At 39.0% G+C, this 15,000-nt stretch overlaps 1 protein-coding gene across 6 annotated transcripts in view; it reads right to left on the reverse strand.

Annotated features, from left to right (window-relative positions):
* The window catches only part of LOC138049422 (serine/threonine-protein kinase MRCK alpha-like), a 61,458-nt gene that overhangs the window by 2,692 nt on the left and 43,766 nt on the right, over nucleotides 1-15,000 (reverse strand). For 2 of the 6 annotated variants that reach the window (XM_068895686.1, XM_068895684.1), the window contains exons 46-54: nucleotides 14,593-14,690; nucleotides 14,139-14,229; nucleotides 13,024-13,102; nucleotides 12,377-12,533; nucleotides 11,574-11,607; nucleotides 10,143-10,432; nucleotides 8,956-9,066; nucleotides 5,055-5,100; nucleotides 4,469-4,541 (exon numbers count right to left, since the gene is read on the reverse strand). In XM_068895686.1, the coding sequence (XP_068751787.1) occupies nucleotides 4,469-4,541; nucleotides 5,055-5,100; nucleotides 8,956-9,066; nucleotides 10,143-10,432; nucleotides 11,574-11,607; nucleotides 12,377-12,533; nucleotides 13,024-13,102; nucleotides 14,139-14,229; nucleotides 14,593-14,690 (979 nt within the window). Of the gene's footprint in view, nucleotides 1-2,388; nucleotides 2,930-4,468; nucleotides 4,542-5,054; nucleotides 5,101-8,955; nucleotides 9,067-10,142; nucleotides 10,433-11,573; nucleotides 11,608-12,376; nucleotides 12,534-13,023; nucleotides 13,103-14,138; nucleotides 14,230-14,592; nucleotides 14,691-15,000 lie in introns of those variants that run through there. The other 4 variants (XM_068895689.1, XM_068895687.1, XM_068895685.1 and 1 more) reach the window with 3 other exon arrangements.

Raw genomic sequence — 15,000 nt, forward strand, 5'->3', positions numbered from 1 at the left:
GGGTCACCTGGATTCCTTTACATAAGGTGACACTAGAAATTATGTGGTTGGTTATACCGAGGGCATCGTTATGTAATAAATGGAAAGACTCGTTAAGTTCTACTTGTATGAAAACGAAACCAGAAGGAGGCCAGTAAAATACAGCAAGCTGTTGATGAAGTTGCGACACAAACCTCGGCTGACAAGTTTCAACTGAACGAAACTAAGTGCAAGGAACTACGTATAACATTCAGTCGTTTAGAGTGCGTGAAATATGCTACGATCTTAGGTTTGCAGATATCTAGCGATCTTACGTGGAATAACAACATATGTGAGATCGTAAAGAAAGTAAACAAGTGCCTTTATTTTCTACGCCAGCTAAAGCGATCACATGTCAAGTCGGAAAAACTTCTGCTTTTCTATTTGACATGTATAAGGCCTGTTACTGAATACGCATACCCTGTTTATCATCATAGCCTCCCGCAATACCTTTCACTCGATCTTGAGGGATGCCAAAGACGAGCATTGCGTATTATTAATCCAGGTTGCTCATATGATGAGGCCCTTTCCATGACCGGCTTAGTCCCTTTGCACAAGCGCCTCGAGCTCTTAATCGATAAGCTTTTTAATTCTATCTTATGCAATATTTCGCACAAGCTGTATGTACTTATTGACCGAGCACAGCGAGGTCCGTGCGCCATGACCGAGGGCCAAATATTTTCCTGTCCGGCCCGACCTAAACTCAGTCGATAAGCATTTTATCATAGGGGCTCTCTACAATATTTATTAGCACTCAGAAGATGAAGTTAAGACAAAATAAAAAACAAAAATCTGCACAGTTAATTTATCTTATCTGTTATTTGCATTTGCTTTTCTGGCTATAAATTACTTGGATGTTTAAAAGCGACGAAATCCCCAAACATTTGCATTGCACGGAGCAGTACGTGTACCAAGTAGGGCCGTACGGCTTTTTGCGGCTCAGCTCGCCCTAATGCGTACGGCCCTCATGCGGGGATTTTCCCAATAGTTTTGCAATGAAAGCGCGCGCAGGGCCGTACGGGTCATATGATAATAAGGAAATAAGATGACTTTTTGAGGGAATATTGTAAACAAATAAACAGTATTCCCTCAAAAAGTCATGTCATTATCATTATTATCAATAAACCACGCCAAATGATAACAAGAATGCGAGTTTTAATAATACAAGCTAAGTGAATAACGAATTCAAAGTCACTTCAAATCATCATGTAAGTGTTGATTGACGATTCGACGACTGAAAAAACTGCAGTTCAAAACCGGAGTTTCGCAAATGAATGGTTTTCCCGCGTCAACACTGGGCTTACTCTAATTGGTTAAAATCCATCGGATGATGAAGCAAGAACCAATCAGCTGTAGGGCTGATAATGCATTAGCAGCCCGCTGTCAGTCTTTTGCGGCCCGCTGAGCGTGTGTTTTGAAAAGGCCGATTTTCTATTTGGCCGCGTCTATTGATTATAATATAGCTTACTTCCTTCCAAGAAAAAGTGCGAGGTTAATTTAAGGAACAAGCGTGCTTTTACCAAACGACGTCTCAATACCATCCGCATTCGCAATAGTTTCATCCATCACTATGTCAATAAGGAAATGATGTAAATATTTCCTTTTTAATATTTTCAGATTTTTTAAGCTTTCCTGATTTTATTGTAAATCATACGTAATTCAGCTTATGGCTGCCATGTTTTTGATCAATAAACTATCTACCTCTATCTCCACAGAAAATGAGCACCTCTTTCAAATACTGGAACAGTATTTGAGTCTAATCCAGGATAAGAGGTCTACAAATCTTTGAGTTAGAAGTCTCCATGCAAAAATATTTACACATTTAATTCACCAGTGGACAATCGTAAATGAAAAGGTCAGGTATTCATGTTAAAGAGAAAACAACCTCGTTAACATAAGAAAAGGAGGGAGGTCAGTATCATTACAATGTCAACTCCAGCCTCATTTACCCTCATTTTGTGGGAGCTGACATTTGGGATACCTAGTTGCCAGGGTCTGCTTGCCTTTCAACATGGCGGCTTACGGACAGAGGACAAGCCGGTGGGACTGGGTGAGAGGGGAAAAGAACTGGACATCAAAGAAACCTAGTCGGGACTCAGCTTTTTACAACCTCTGATTTCATTGGACGCCTTTAGGACGCAGCTCTCTTGTGTTTTACGTCAAGGTCCATTGTGTCTTTTGTATCGTTCTTTGTGTGCATAGTTTTCTGAGCTAATCCTGAGAGTCGTTTCAAGAGGTGCGTGAAGAAACCAGCAAAGCAAAGACAAAGAAAAAAACAGCAAAGTACAAAGACAATAACGATGGGGTTAATAGGAGAAAGAGTACGCTAAAAGTTCGAACGAAATACTTTCTAAAACATTTAATGCACACATAATATAAAGTAAAGATTTTATTCTTTAGAAATTTTTACAATTCGACATATTCGGATCAGCCAACAGGAACAAGCCAAACGCAGTCACGTGGTTGGTGCACGAAGGCAATTTCCCGCTAAAACGTAGCGAGCAAAGTTTATTGAACCCGAGAAAGGAGGAAACAGCATTGGCCAGAAAATATACAACAAATAAACTTTACTGTAATACAAAACCGGTAACCTCGACAAACCCAAAAGTACTTCTGGACGAAATGCTTACATAAGAACAATTTAAACATCTAAAGTATATGAAATATAGAGAAAATTTAAATTATTTCTGGATACGAGTTCCAATTTCATCTTAGCAACCATCAAAATTACATCTCCTTTATCTTACTTCGTAAACTTGCATTTAAAACTACCCTAGTTTGTTACTCTCTTCGTTCAACATTATAGTAACAAAATCTTGAAGAACTTAGCTTCTCTTAAGCGAGTACAAAAGTAGTTTAAATTTAATTTAGTTAAATTTATTCGGCCACTGTCGTCCTTCATCTCTTCATTCTGTGGGGAAAAAACGAGAAAGAAAAATGCTTAAGATGAAAATTGACTGGCATGTTTAAGTCACTTGTTTTAAGATGGCGTGCTTTTATATCACTGCGTATGTCACCAGAGATTGAAATTTATACAATGGAGGCGTTTGAGTAGAAAATTAACCAACTATTAAACAGGAAAACAGTGTTCATACCAGGGGAAAAAACTAACCCCACGTACGTTTTTCATGCAATCTTGTCTATAGGACAAAAACTCACTAATAACGAAAAAAAAAACCGATATGAGGCTAATACAACTTGTTTAAGTGTTCTGATGCACTTTCTTAGCAAACAAAAGGGAACAACGACAATTTTTTTTCTTGTAAAAAGAGGGAAAGCATTTAAATTACTTTAAAAAATTATAGGCGCAAATATTTATTTGTGCTTATTTATAGTTAATTTAAGTGATTTTAAAGCGTCTTTAATTCTTAACTGTGCAGGTTAACGATGAAAAACTAACAAGAATTTAACTTATGATATCGTTTAACATTTCTGCTTTTCCACTCTGGAGAATGGTTAATTCACGTCAGCACAAGAAACTGAGTAAGTTAAATTGTTGCACATCGTTAGTATTTAAGGTGAACATTGTGCAGTGACTTCCCACAATTCCATAGAATAGAGCTGAAACTATACTAACAACCACATAACCCTCTTAGGAAGGTCAAACGAACATCTTAAACCAAAGTTGCGATTCAAGCTTCTTGTATCCGACTTATAAAACCTCAAAAATGTATTGTTGGCAACAGTTTTCGCCCCTTATCCTCTTAATTGCTTCGATACAGTCTCACTCTCTCGACAAGCAGAAAAACCCTCCATTTACTGCTTGCACAATCCCATGATGTAATCCGTTTGGGGAGGTTCTTAACATAAAAGCAATGGATATCCTGTTCACTAAAGCATGATACAGTCCCAAGAGTAAATAACTTGTATTGCTTTTCAGTAAAGAACCTCCCCCCCCCCCCCCCCCCCCAAAAAAAAAAAAGGAAAAAAAAAGAAAACGGCTTTCATTTTGGGGGTTGTGCAAGTAGTGAATTGGCTGGGATCCACCCGACAGATGAAAACCAGGCTTACGCACTGTTCTCCAAACTAAGACCGGTAGTGTTTAAATCTCAAAAAATACACGGCGGCACCATTTGATGATCAGTCTTGTAAACATTGCAAGAATACCTAACGCTTTAAAAGTAATTTATTTCAGGGTATGCCGTAGGCTCGCCGATTAACCAGTCGTTTTGTGTGTCCGAGTTCCTCCGCGCACACCACGGCTCTGGCCTAGCCAATTGTATTTTCCACCGATCAGAAAGTCGCCTGCCTGCCAAGTACAAATACAATTACGACCAGTGCTACCAGTGATCCCGCCATTTGTTGGGAGAGGATGTTAACCGCACTCCCAAAACGGCTGGAAATCGAACCGAGGTCGAACCTAGCTCGTTTTAAAACTAAGATAGTCTCTAAGAGAGTCTAAGAGAGTCTTTGAGAGAAAAGAAGGGCCAGAAAAGAGCCTGGTACCTACCAATCTGGTGACGTCACGCCTTCTTCTTGGCTCCCCAGAGGTGACACACTCAGACCTGAGCTGGATCCCGACCCTGGTAAGCATAACGTGTTGAAGTGAAGATCAAAATAAAAAAATTCAAAGTCAACTACAAGTTAATATTTCGTAACGTTTGGAGAAATTGGTATTAGATCACAAGGTTTTGTCATAAGCTCCAACCAAAAAAAAACAAATATTGATATAACTGAACAAAACAACTTTTACGAATGCCAATTGGCTGGAGGTAAACCAGCAAAGCCTAGGATTTGAACCGCGGACTGCTAAGACCAACTTCCGCTGGTCAACAAAACTGACGGATCCTAGTGTGTTCTAGGCACACCTCTGTAAGCGCAGAAGACTTGAAATTCTGATGTATGCACTACCCCCACCACGAGCTTGATGTGTTCTGGGCAGAGCTTCGACTTCTTTGGTAGATAGATACCTAGTCTGACTCCTGCCAGTGGAGTATTTTCATATTATTTTTTTCTACTCATGACAAGTTCAGAGATCGTTTCCACCTATTTAAGATCAATGTCGTTTTGGAGCAAAGACAAAACGTTTCACTGACCTGTTGAGTGTCTTGGCGAATCACCCTCAGGAAGATTCAAAAGTTCCTGAAACACAAGCGTAAAAAGTTATCAGCAAATTAAAAATCACAAAAATGACATTACATCGCTAGGTAGACATCGCATGCCCCGCAAACATTTCTGATACTGATCCTTTCTGATCCTTCTGTTTCGATATTTCGATCAAAACTTTTCCGTTCTAACCAACTGTGCTTTCCTTTGATCATTTCTGATTTGAAAAAAAAAGGAGAAACGACCTCCGCAGACTATTCCCAAGACTTCACGTTGCCAAGGCAAACAAACAAGTTTTTCTTTCCAAGATTGTGGCTGGAAGAAGTCTGTGGGCAACTTTTTCGGTAGGCAAAGCGAAAAGTGAGTATAAACACTTGCAAAACTTCAACACACTGAAGTGTGTTCACACCTTTTGGTTTCTTTACCCAACATATTAGAACGAAGGAGTGAATGACAATTTACTTGAGGTTCTCGTAAACATATTGTGGTGTAAACAATAATTGACATGATTTGTGCAAGGTGCAGTTGACAAAGTGCTAGAAACCAAAATAACAAACAGCAAGCCGAGACAGCAAACCAAGAGGATTTATAAAATAATTAGGATAGTACGCCCAGTCTCATTGGTCAATAGCTGTGTTAAGATGAGAGTATGGAACAATGGAACACAGCTGTGACATCACACGAATTTTGATTGGTTATGTATTGTCAGACACGCGTTTTGATTGGTTGGTAGGAAATATGAGCCTGTGTCAAGAAAATCTGTTTCAATCAAGAAGTAAAAAAACAGCTTTTTCCTTCGTTTGTTGAAGTGTCTTTGGGAAATATTTTATAAAAGCAATAGAGGACTTTTTTCCGTGTTTCCATGGCCTCACCTAAACACTCGGGGGAGTTAGGAGAATTCTCGACAGTTATGCAAGCTTCTTGTTTCCGACCTGCATAACTGTCTCGAATTCTCCCAACTCCCCCTCGTGTTTAGATGAGACTATGGAAACACGGAAAACGTCCTCTATTGCTTAAATCGTACGCAGACGACTATCACACATGAACAGAAAGCAAGTCTTCTGGACGAGCGATAAGATTCACGATTCGACATATGTCCACCTTTGGCGCAAGCATGATATTTTCCCTGGTAACACTCGGGAAAACACTTTCCCTGGTATTCCAAATCATGATTTGGTGGGAGATTCCACGATTTTGCACGGTAAATGTCGAATTAAAGTGATACAATGATCAAAAACTCACTTCTTTTTTTCTTCTTTGGATTTTGAAAGTGCTTTTGCATAACAACTGACTGAATGAATTTTGATTTTTGATTTTTATCCAAAGGCTGTCTAATTTTGAGTGCAAGTTTTGGATTTTAGGGTCCGCCATTATGCACTTTCAAAACTGATCACTGAATTGGACCTGAGAGGGTTGGATCTATCGAGGGAAAAGTAACCTTATCTACTCACCAACTTGACATTTCAGCGCGTAAATGCAGTTTATTATAGATGTAAAATACGAGTTAACGAAACCATGTTTTAACCTTGTGTTTATCTCTTCGACACTCCTTCTTTTAACAAAGGCATTGAAGAGGCTCGACATAGAGCGAAATTAATCTGCCAAAACTTTTTTAATACTTCTTCTTTTTACCGAAGTTTTAAAGAACATTTTAAAAGAAATTTTAGAAGATCTTCACAGGAGCCAAGAGTTTAGAGTGTCGAAGAGATAAACACAAGGTTAAAACATGGTTTCGTTGACAAAATCCTTCCTGACATCAGCGCATAAAATTAGTAGAAAGAAAATACGAGTTTAAAACTCTGAAAGCCCGAAACTCCCGTGCTGCATATTAATCAAGCCGCGTAAACACGCATTGCATTCTTTAAGTAGTGAGTCTCTGACATCATTTTCTCCTCGATCCAGCTCTCTCAATATTTTAATAATGGCGGACCATTAGATAGGAAAATTTCAGTTCAAATAAACAGGCGCCCTTGAAATCAAGGCTTAAGACTTGGGTCACTCAGTGACGGTTTAGTTAACATAGTTTCGAAATCCAAAGAAAAAGAAGAATTGATTTTTTTGGCCATAGCAGCACTTTGAGTATCTGCTGTGAACTCACGCATGCGGTATCTATTCGCACCCGATTGGTTCCCCAAACAAAGGAAATGCTCTTCTCATACCCGAAAGATCACTGGACGTACAAAAGCAACTTGATAAGTAACAAAGAGGCCTGGTTTTACCGCCGGTTAGGATTAACGTGTGTCAAAAAATAAACTCTTCATCAAAAGATAGAATTCATCACTGATGTTTATCAGAAGCTCATGACCTTCAAGCGTTAAACTCTGGAACAAAGCTGGGGTTATTTGAGTTTAAAAATTTCCTTATTTGGATGTAACGTGGCTCGTTCATTTTCCCGCGCGTGCAGCTTCGATGTTATTTTCGTCCAAATTTGGGCATAGAATTGGTGTCGTAAAATCCCCAGCTTTGTTCAAAGGAAAATAGCTGCAAGTTACACGCTTCAAGGTCACGTGCTTCTTTGTTTATGTTACACTGTATTTCAGAGGGACCATCCACTCGATTAGCCACTACTATTTGGATGAACCCAACTCGGCAATGTAGTATGTTACACGTATTATACTTTACTTCTTTTACTTTAATTGTTTGTTACGCTAATTGATCTTAAGTCTGTATCCTTGTAATTCTGAATTGAGCTGATTAAAACAAATTAGTAGTAGCCGGACACTAATTAGCTGAACAAGAGTTTGTAATAAATGTTAATGTACAGTTAAATATTCATCAACCCCAGTTGATTTGTATAAATAATATTAATAATCATATTGCGAAAAGATAAATGTCTATATCTTTTGTTACATGCTAATCACCTACACACTCAATAAAATCTACCCTAAAAAAATTAACTAGTTAAACTACAAATGCATGGTATAAATACTACGTAGAAACTACATTATCATGGGGTTTACAGAGGAGTACATGTGACTCAAATGGTACCCACTGATTGGACATAACTCTGATGAATAATTATTTGATTTTACAAAGTAATGTTGTTAAGGTTTCAAATCCTAATACATGAATTTATTATGCAAGAAATAGTTTCCAAAAGAAATTTAAAGAGAAATAGACTGAGATTTTCAAAGAAACAACGATAAAAGTCATCAGCGCTTTTGGTTTTCATAAAATATGGATTAAAATGGATGAACATGGGCCGCGCCCGAAAACCACTCCTTAAACCTGATTTCCAACCGCACAAGCAAACCAACAAAAGCCCTGTTCATTCTGCATAATGGTTGTTGGTCCGTGAACTGGGAGACTACCAACTTTACTTCAGCACATTTAACTTAAGGTCTTCTGGTTTTCCTCTTACCTAGAGGGACAATCTCTGCAAAACAACCGCCATTTATGAGCTGTTTGTACTTGTCACAATATAGCTATAATTAGGACCAGCGTGACAAGGACAAAGTTGAGCACATAAATGTTGATATTAATTCAAGCTAGCTTAAGACGAAATGCAGTGCAAATGCTGACTGAAAGACTAAGAAACTATATTGTAGCAAGAGTTTTCCTTTTGAGGCGGAAAGAAGGGTTACCCTCACGCAAAATTGGAGCGAAATGACTGACATGTGGCAAAACGGTGGCAATGAAGAGAATTAAGCTTTGGTTGAAAGCCAATGACAAAGAGTGATCCCAAATATTTCGCTACAACTTTCATCTGGATTATCAGTGAGTACTGCAGAGTATAAAAGGTAAAATACGAGTGGTTTAGTTCGTGTACTAACAATCGCAAAGATCTATTCCGGAAACAGTTGAGCCGCAATTTTCGGTCTTGGGTTGCTGCCTCAGCAAACACAACGAAACGAACACGAAGCAAAACAAAAGAAAAACACGAATGCCGACCCGTGGGCCACGTCTTGTGTCTTCAGCGCGGTGTCGTTTGCTCAGCTCAATCGCCAAAGCCAACTGTCTCTGCTCGTCAGCAACGCTTTTTGGTCTCATAGTTTTGAAGTACTAAACGAAAAAAAAAAAAATGACAGCGCAGGCATTTGATGAGAAGGTAACTTCCTGTGAGTTGGCCTTCATTTTTTTGGACGAGATGTCTTAAGTGATACGTCACATGATTATGGAGTGTGATGAATGCAGAGTCTAAGCATTTTTTCACTTCACTGAGAAATCTTCGAGGACATGACAACTAGAATAGAGGTTATCGGCTACGAAATCCCTCTGTTTTACGTTATACGCGCTAAACAGGCTGGCTAAAAACAAATCGCCATTTGAACTATATACCTAACTTTCGACACATATTTTCAACATAATGCAATTTATAATGAAACTGTTACATTTGTATTCTATCCTATTATAACAATCATTGTCAGGTACTGCTAGTCAAGCAATTCAGATAGTGCAACTACGACAATCAAAGCGCGGCTCGTTTTCCTTCAAATTTTGAATGTGCATTTGTTTACACAGTGCACCATTACTGCGCCTTTCAGTAACTTGACGACTAGTAAGTTTAAAATGCTATCAAAGGTTTCTTTTTTCACTGCTGTCAATTAAAGAAATGGAAAGGGTTTATGGGCCACCTCCAGCGTTGTAATTCGCTGATTTCGATCCTCGATGTCGGTTCCTGTTTGCAGCGATCTGCTAGTCTAACTATGGGCGCTTTTCTTTCGTCAGAACTGGCCGGCCAGACCTGTTCGTTTGCAAAGAAAATGCAACAATTTGAAGGAACACTTGCATGATAATCCCTAGCTCGTCTTCTTCCGGAGGAGTATATATCATCCTCAGTGTGTTAATTTAAAGGCGTTGTAGAGTTAGTTCTTCAAAATGCCTGGTCTGGCCGGTCAGTTCTGTCATATGGAAAGCGTCCAAAGTCACTAAAAAGTTGATTGGCAAAAAGCAGCACAAAACGAACTGGTTCAAAGCCAAAATTCAGAGTTCACATGTTTAAGTCAGGCACAGTAAATGCCAAAGACCCCATCCCAACCTGAGATATGTTCAAACCATTTACCATTATGCAATAAAAAAAATGTTTAAACAGTTAATTACGAATTCACACTAAAGAAAAGGTTGGTCTCAATTCTCACCTGTGCATAGTTCTCAAGGTCAGCGGACAACCTATTGGATCCATTGGTGACGTAGGAGTCACTTGAAACATCTTCAACTGACCGCGACGCTATGGACCGCGGGCGATTAATTGGAGGCGAGTCGTCGGCTCTGTTGACAACAGTGGTCGAAGCCGATCGACCGTTCAGCATGCCTTGTGTCGAACCGGGTTTCAGTGACCTCGGGGGTATATTTGGCCTCGTCATGAGGTGAGGGTTGGCTGTTACAGCTCGCTTAGATCTGGGACCAACTGAAGTGGTCCGTGGGATCACTAAGAAAGAAAACAAAATTCACGCCATTGAGCAATGACGACTTGATATAACAATAAGCAGGACTTTGAGTTAGAAAAAGTCAACTTTGCGACGCCCCCAGTCAGGAGCTCATTATTAGGGAATTTACAGTTCACAAATCTCTCACAGGGTTCGTGCTGGATTTTGTATATAAAATTCCAGGAGTATTCAAGGAGTTTTCAACAACCAGAAATTGAGTTTTCAAGGAGTTTGTAAGGAGATTTCTATGCCATACATCGTGTTTCAGTGTTTTCTTTGCTGAAAAAGCCTACATTGATATTCTTTCCCACATCCTGCAAGTCAAGTGCACGCGCGGGCATTTTAATTTTTGCATTAACCTTTCCCCAATGGTCAATTTGCTCAATTTTTGAGATTTCATGTATTTAACTTGGCGTGATCTTCATTTTCTCCTGGCATGATGCAATCTCTGCAACTTTCACCTAAGCAAAAATTCAAGGAGTTTCCCACAAAATCCATTTTTTCAAGGGCTTTTCAAGCGCCCTTAAAGTCCAAAATTAAATTCCAGGGCTTTTCAAGGACTTCAAGGAGTAGCACGAACCCTGCTCTCATCCGAACTATCGATTTGAAGTTGAATTTCTCAGAAAAATTACAACAGTTTCTCCATCCACGTATTATCAACTCAGCCAACCAATGCGCAGTGTCGCCAACTACGTCACAAGTGCACAAGTGAACTTAAAAAATTAAGGCGGGTAACTAGGCCGCAAAAGACGATTTTACCCAAAAAGGGGTCTTAAGGCCCGGGCAAGCAAGCGGCTTCAACATTTGCTCCAACATCTTTTCGATTTTGTGGAACGATGTTGACTGCTGGAGTGGGCAAACATATAGTTAAACTCATTCAACATCGATTCAACTTCATTTCAACATGTTTCAACTAAAATCGAACGGATGTTAAAGCAAATATTGAAGCATGGGCCTTTAGTTTCCGCTCCCAGTAGTAATCAAAAATCTATACACCTTTTCATACGCTTAATTATTATTTTTTTTTTCCCAAATGACGCTCGGAATTAAAATTATACTGAAAAAATAGAGGAAAACAGACGAGGGGCTGATAGAGTGTTTCACCAAATTATTTTCAATGTTCTATCTTATATGTTTTCTCACCTGGAGGAGGTTCTTCCTCGCTTCGACGCTGGCCCTAAAAAGAAAAATTACATTACTAAAGAAAAAAAAATTGGATTTAATTGAAATGTAACGACGTTCAAGAGGATAGAGACTCAAGAAATAGGCCATTTCCGAGTTCATGCCTGCCTCCTCTTCAAAGCAAGTCTAAGTGAAAATTAGTTTACATTCATATGTAAAGTAGAAGTAATTACCACCACAAAAACTTCGCACTTAGACTCGCTTTGAAGAAGAGACATATGTGAACTCGAAAATAGCCTATTGGAAACTCTACCTTGGCTAGAATTTCGCGTTAATCCGTACGAAAAATCAGCATTTGGAAAACCGATTTTGGATATTACTACGTCAAAGGCTGCCTCAATAGTTTCTCTTCTTTACAACAACACAAGGAAACAAGCCAGCATTTGCACCAATTCAACGTTGCCGTTGCAAGAACTTCGACATGTTTTGCTTTCATTTCCTCTTTATTTGTGAAACTCTGAAGGCGTTGATCGAGGAGTGAGCACACGCGTTTATGGGACAGCGGTCGAAGAGTGTAGCACGTCTTGTAAGCTACATGTTTTACCAATACAGAAACAAACCTAAACATTCATTAAACTCTAGTTTAGGTCTAATTAGGTCTTTCCTAGGTCTAAGGTTAGCATTAATGAATGTTTAGGTTTGTATCTGTATTGGTAAAACATGTTGCTTACAAGACGTGCTACACTCTTCGACCGCTGTCCCATAAACGCGTGTGCTCGATCCTCGACCAACGCCTTCGAAAACGCTTTACCCGTGAAACTTACCGTCGGCAAGTCTTTAATAATTTGAAAGCCGTCTCCAGGTCCCATATGCGAAATATGATTGAAGTTGGTTGGGGCCGAGATCAGCTTGGAACGAGCATCGGCATCCATGTCCGCTAAACCACCCTCCTTCGTCTTGAAACCAAATCGATAGGTACTCCTGTGGGGGATAGGGGAGAGTTTGCAAATGATCGCTTTTCTCTCTTTACTTTGTCGTCGACAAACAATGAGCGAAAGTAGACTGGTTGCGAATTCTCGCGAATGGACTGGAGCAGGCGTGAATATGAGGCTGATGCGGAACCATATTACCCTCTATTCCACGCTCGTTCCAGTCCGTTTGGCATTAATACTCATCAACGTAAATAGGACTATGTAACTGAACTGTGGCTAACCAATGTCTCTTGTTATTCACTACTCTTGTTGTTGGGAAAGAGAGGATGGAAACCAGAGCATGAACGTTCCTCCGACCTCACAAAATTAAATTACATATTTTCAAAAGAAAGCACTGTTTTAGCATATTACACTCAAATACTACAATCACATTGGGTGAGATGTCAGGAAGCCCCTCTTGGTGATAGAATGGATATGGAGGGACATCGCAAATCGTGAAAATCACGTTGACACATTACATTACAAAAGAATCAACAAACCCTCTTTTGCTTTTTAGTCTTAAGATGGCAGCAAGAGCTTTCTTTCCTTTGGTCGGGTCAGGAATTATCAATTCCTCTTCTGTAACAAAAAAACGACAATAAGTGCATAAATTGAGGTGCAATAAAAAAACAATTCGAGAGAACCGACGATCAAAAACGTTCTGCATTTGGTGATTTAGTATTGAGAAAAAGTTTACTTTGAACTGTTCTTGTTTTTAGTTTAGTTCGAATGGAAAGAGGGGTTTCATTCCAGAAATACCGACCAATAACAGAGGGACAGAATTTTCGGATCTTGATTCGAAAAGGTGGAAATTGAAGAAGCTCAGTGGAGGAGCTGCGAGAAGAATAATTATGTTGCTCAGATATTAGGGGGAATGTTAAGTTTGAGGAATTAATGTGATTGATACGATTATAAAGGAACAGACGGGTATGTCATTTAATTATATCAGAAAATTTTTAAAGACCAAGATTAATGTAATGAGGGGTAATATGTTCACGGATAGGAAGTGTCATATATGACGTCATCAACCCCCAAAAGGAGAAAGCTGATCGAGTGATGCGCAGTTTGTTCCTCTACCTCTTTGGGGAGTCAGTGTGGCCTACACCAGAGGGAAGATGGGAAGGTTCATAAAGTAAAAATGATAATGAATGAATGATAATGAATTTGTATAGCGCTAAAACTATAGAAGAATATTCAAATGCGCTTTACATTAAATTAAAATAAATGAATAAATAATAAATACATAAATTCAAAATTCAAAATCCCAGAAAGCTATAATAATAACAATGATATGTTATGCTACAGTAAAATCTAAGAAAAAAATGAAATTCGAAAATTCCAAACTAAATTTAAATTAAACATAAGAACCATTCCAACAGATTAAAAGCTTTCTTAAAAAGAAATGTTGTAAGCTGCTTTTTAAATATGCCAAGGCTGCTACTTGTTCTTATAGTTAAAGGCAGCGAGTTCCATAAAACAGGTGTAGCATGAGCAAAGCCCGATCCCCAAGTGTAGAGCAATTGACTTTTGGAACGAACAGAAGAGATTGTGCAGACGAACGAAGAGCATAATTAGTAGCTTCGCCGCAAATTTAACAGAAATGTGACATACTTACCTTCATATAGTTTATTTTTAAGATAAAGTAAGTTGAACTGTTCCGAGGCAGTGCACAACGCCAAGGATCCATCACTGATTAGTGCGTGACACTAAGAAAAAATACAAACTATTTGTTCACACATTGTTCATGGGAAGCAGCGAAATACTTTCGTTTACATCAGAAACCCAAAAGGGTTGAAACGTGTAACGCGCGTTCACAGCTTCCGAATATTCAGTGCGAACTGGTTGGTTGAATGCTTCAGTGCTAAGTACCATATTTGGAAACCCCTCGCTCTTGTTGTTCCAAATATGGTACTTAGCAAATCGAATTTTCACAAGCTTGTTTCCCAGCACACAAGCGGCCGTTACACGTTTCAACCCTTATGGGTTTCTGTTTACATGAAATAGATACTACGTCGCGTAACTAGTCTCAAAGAAGGCCAAAACGTATCTACTGAGTCTGAGACGCATACCTTTTTGAGTGGAATTGTTTGAAGCCATTCCGCAAAACTTGAGTTAAACACGTCTATTGCTCTCTCGCTGAAGGATATCACGTATGGATGGGAATATCCTGCAAGAAATAAAAAAATCATCACGTATCTCCTTTAACAGCAGAAGAACCACGAACAAAAGAAATGATTCATCATCGTACTTTTCCAGAACTTAGAAAATCTATACTGACTGAATTCTCAATATATCAAGATATCTTAAACATCTTAATAACTTCGGTTTTTTTGGTCTTACTTTAAGTTAAGACTCCTCGCAACTTATAACTGAAGTACGAAGCCAAAAATATCAGAATTACCAGCGGAAAAAAACACAGGTCGAACCTTACGGTGCGGTAACTTAATACTTCGTACTGACTTGTGTTAGCATGAAGT

This window comes from Montipora capricornis, chromosome 5 (assembly GCF_036669925.1).
Source record: "Montipora capricornis isolate CH-2021 chromosome 5, ASM3666992v2, whole genome shotgun sequence".
In the NCBI taxonomy this organism is placed as follows: domain Eukaryota; kingdom Metazoa; phylum Cnidaria; class Anthozoa; order Scleractinia; family Acroporidae; genus Montipora; species Montipora capricornis.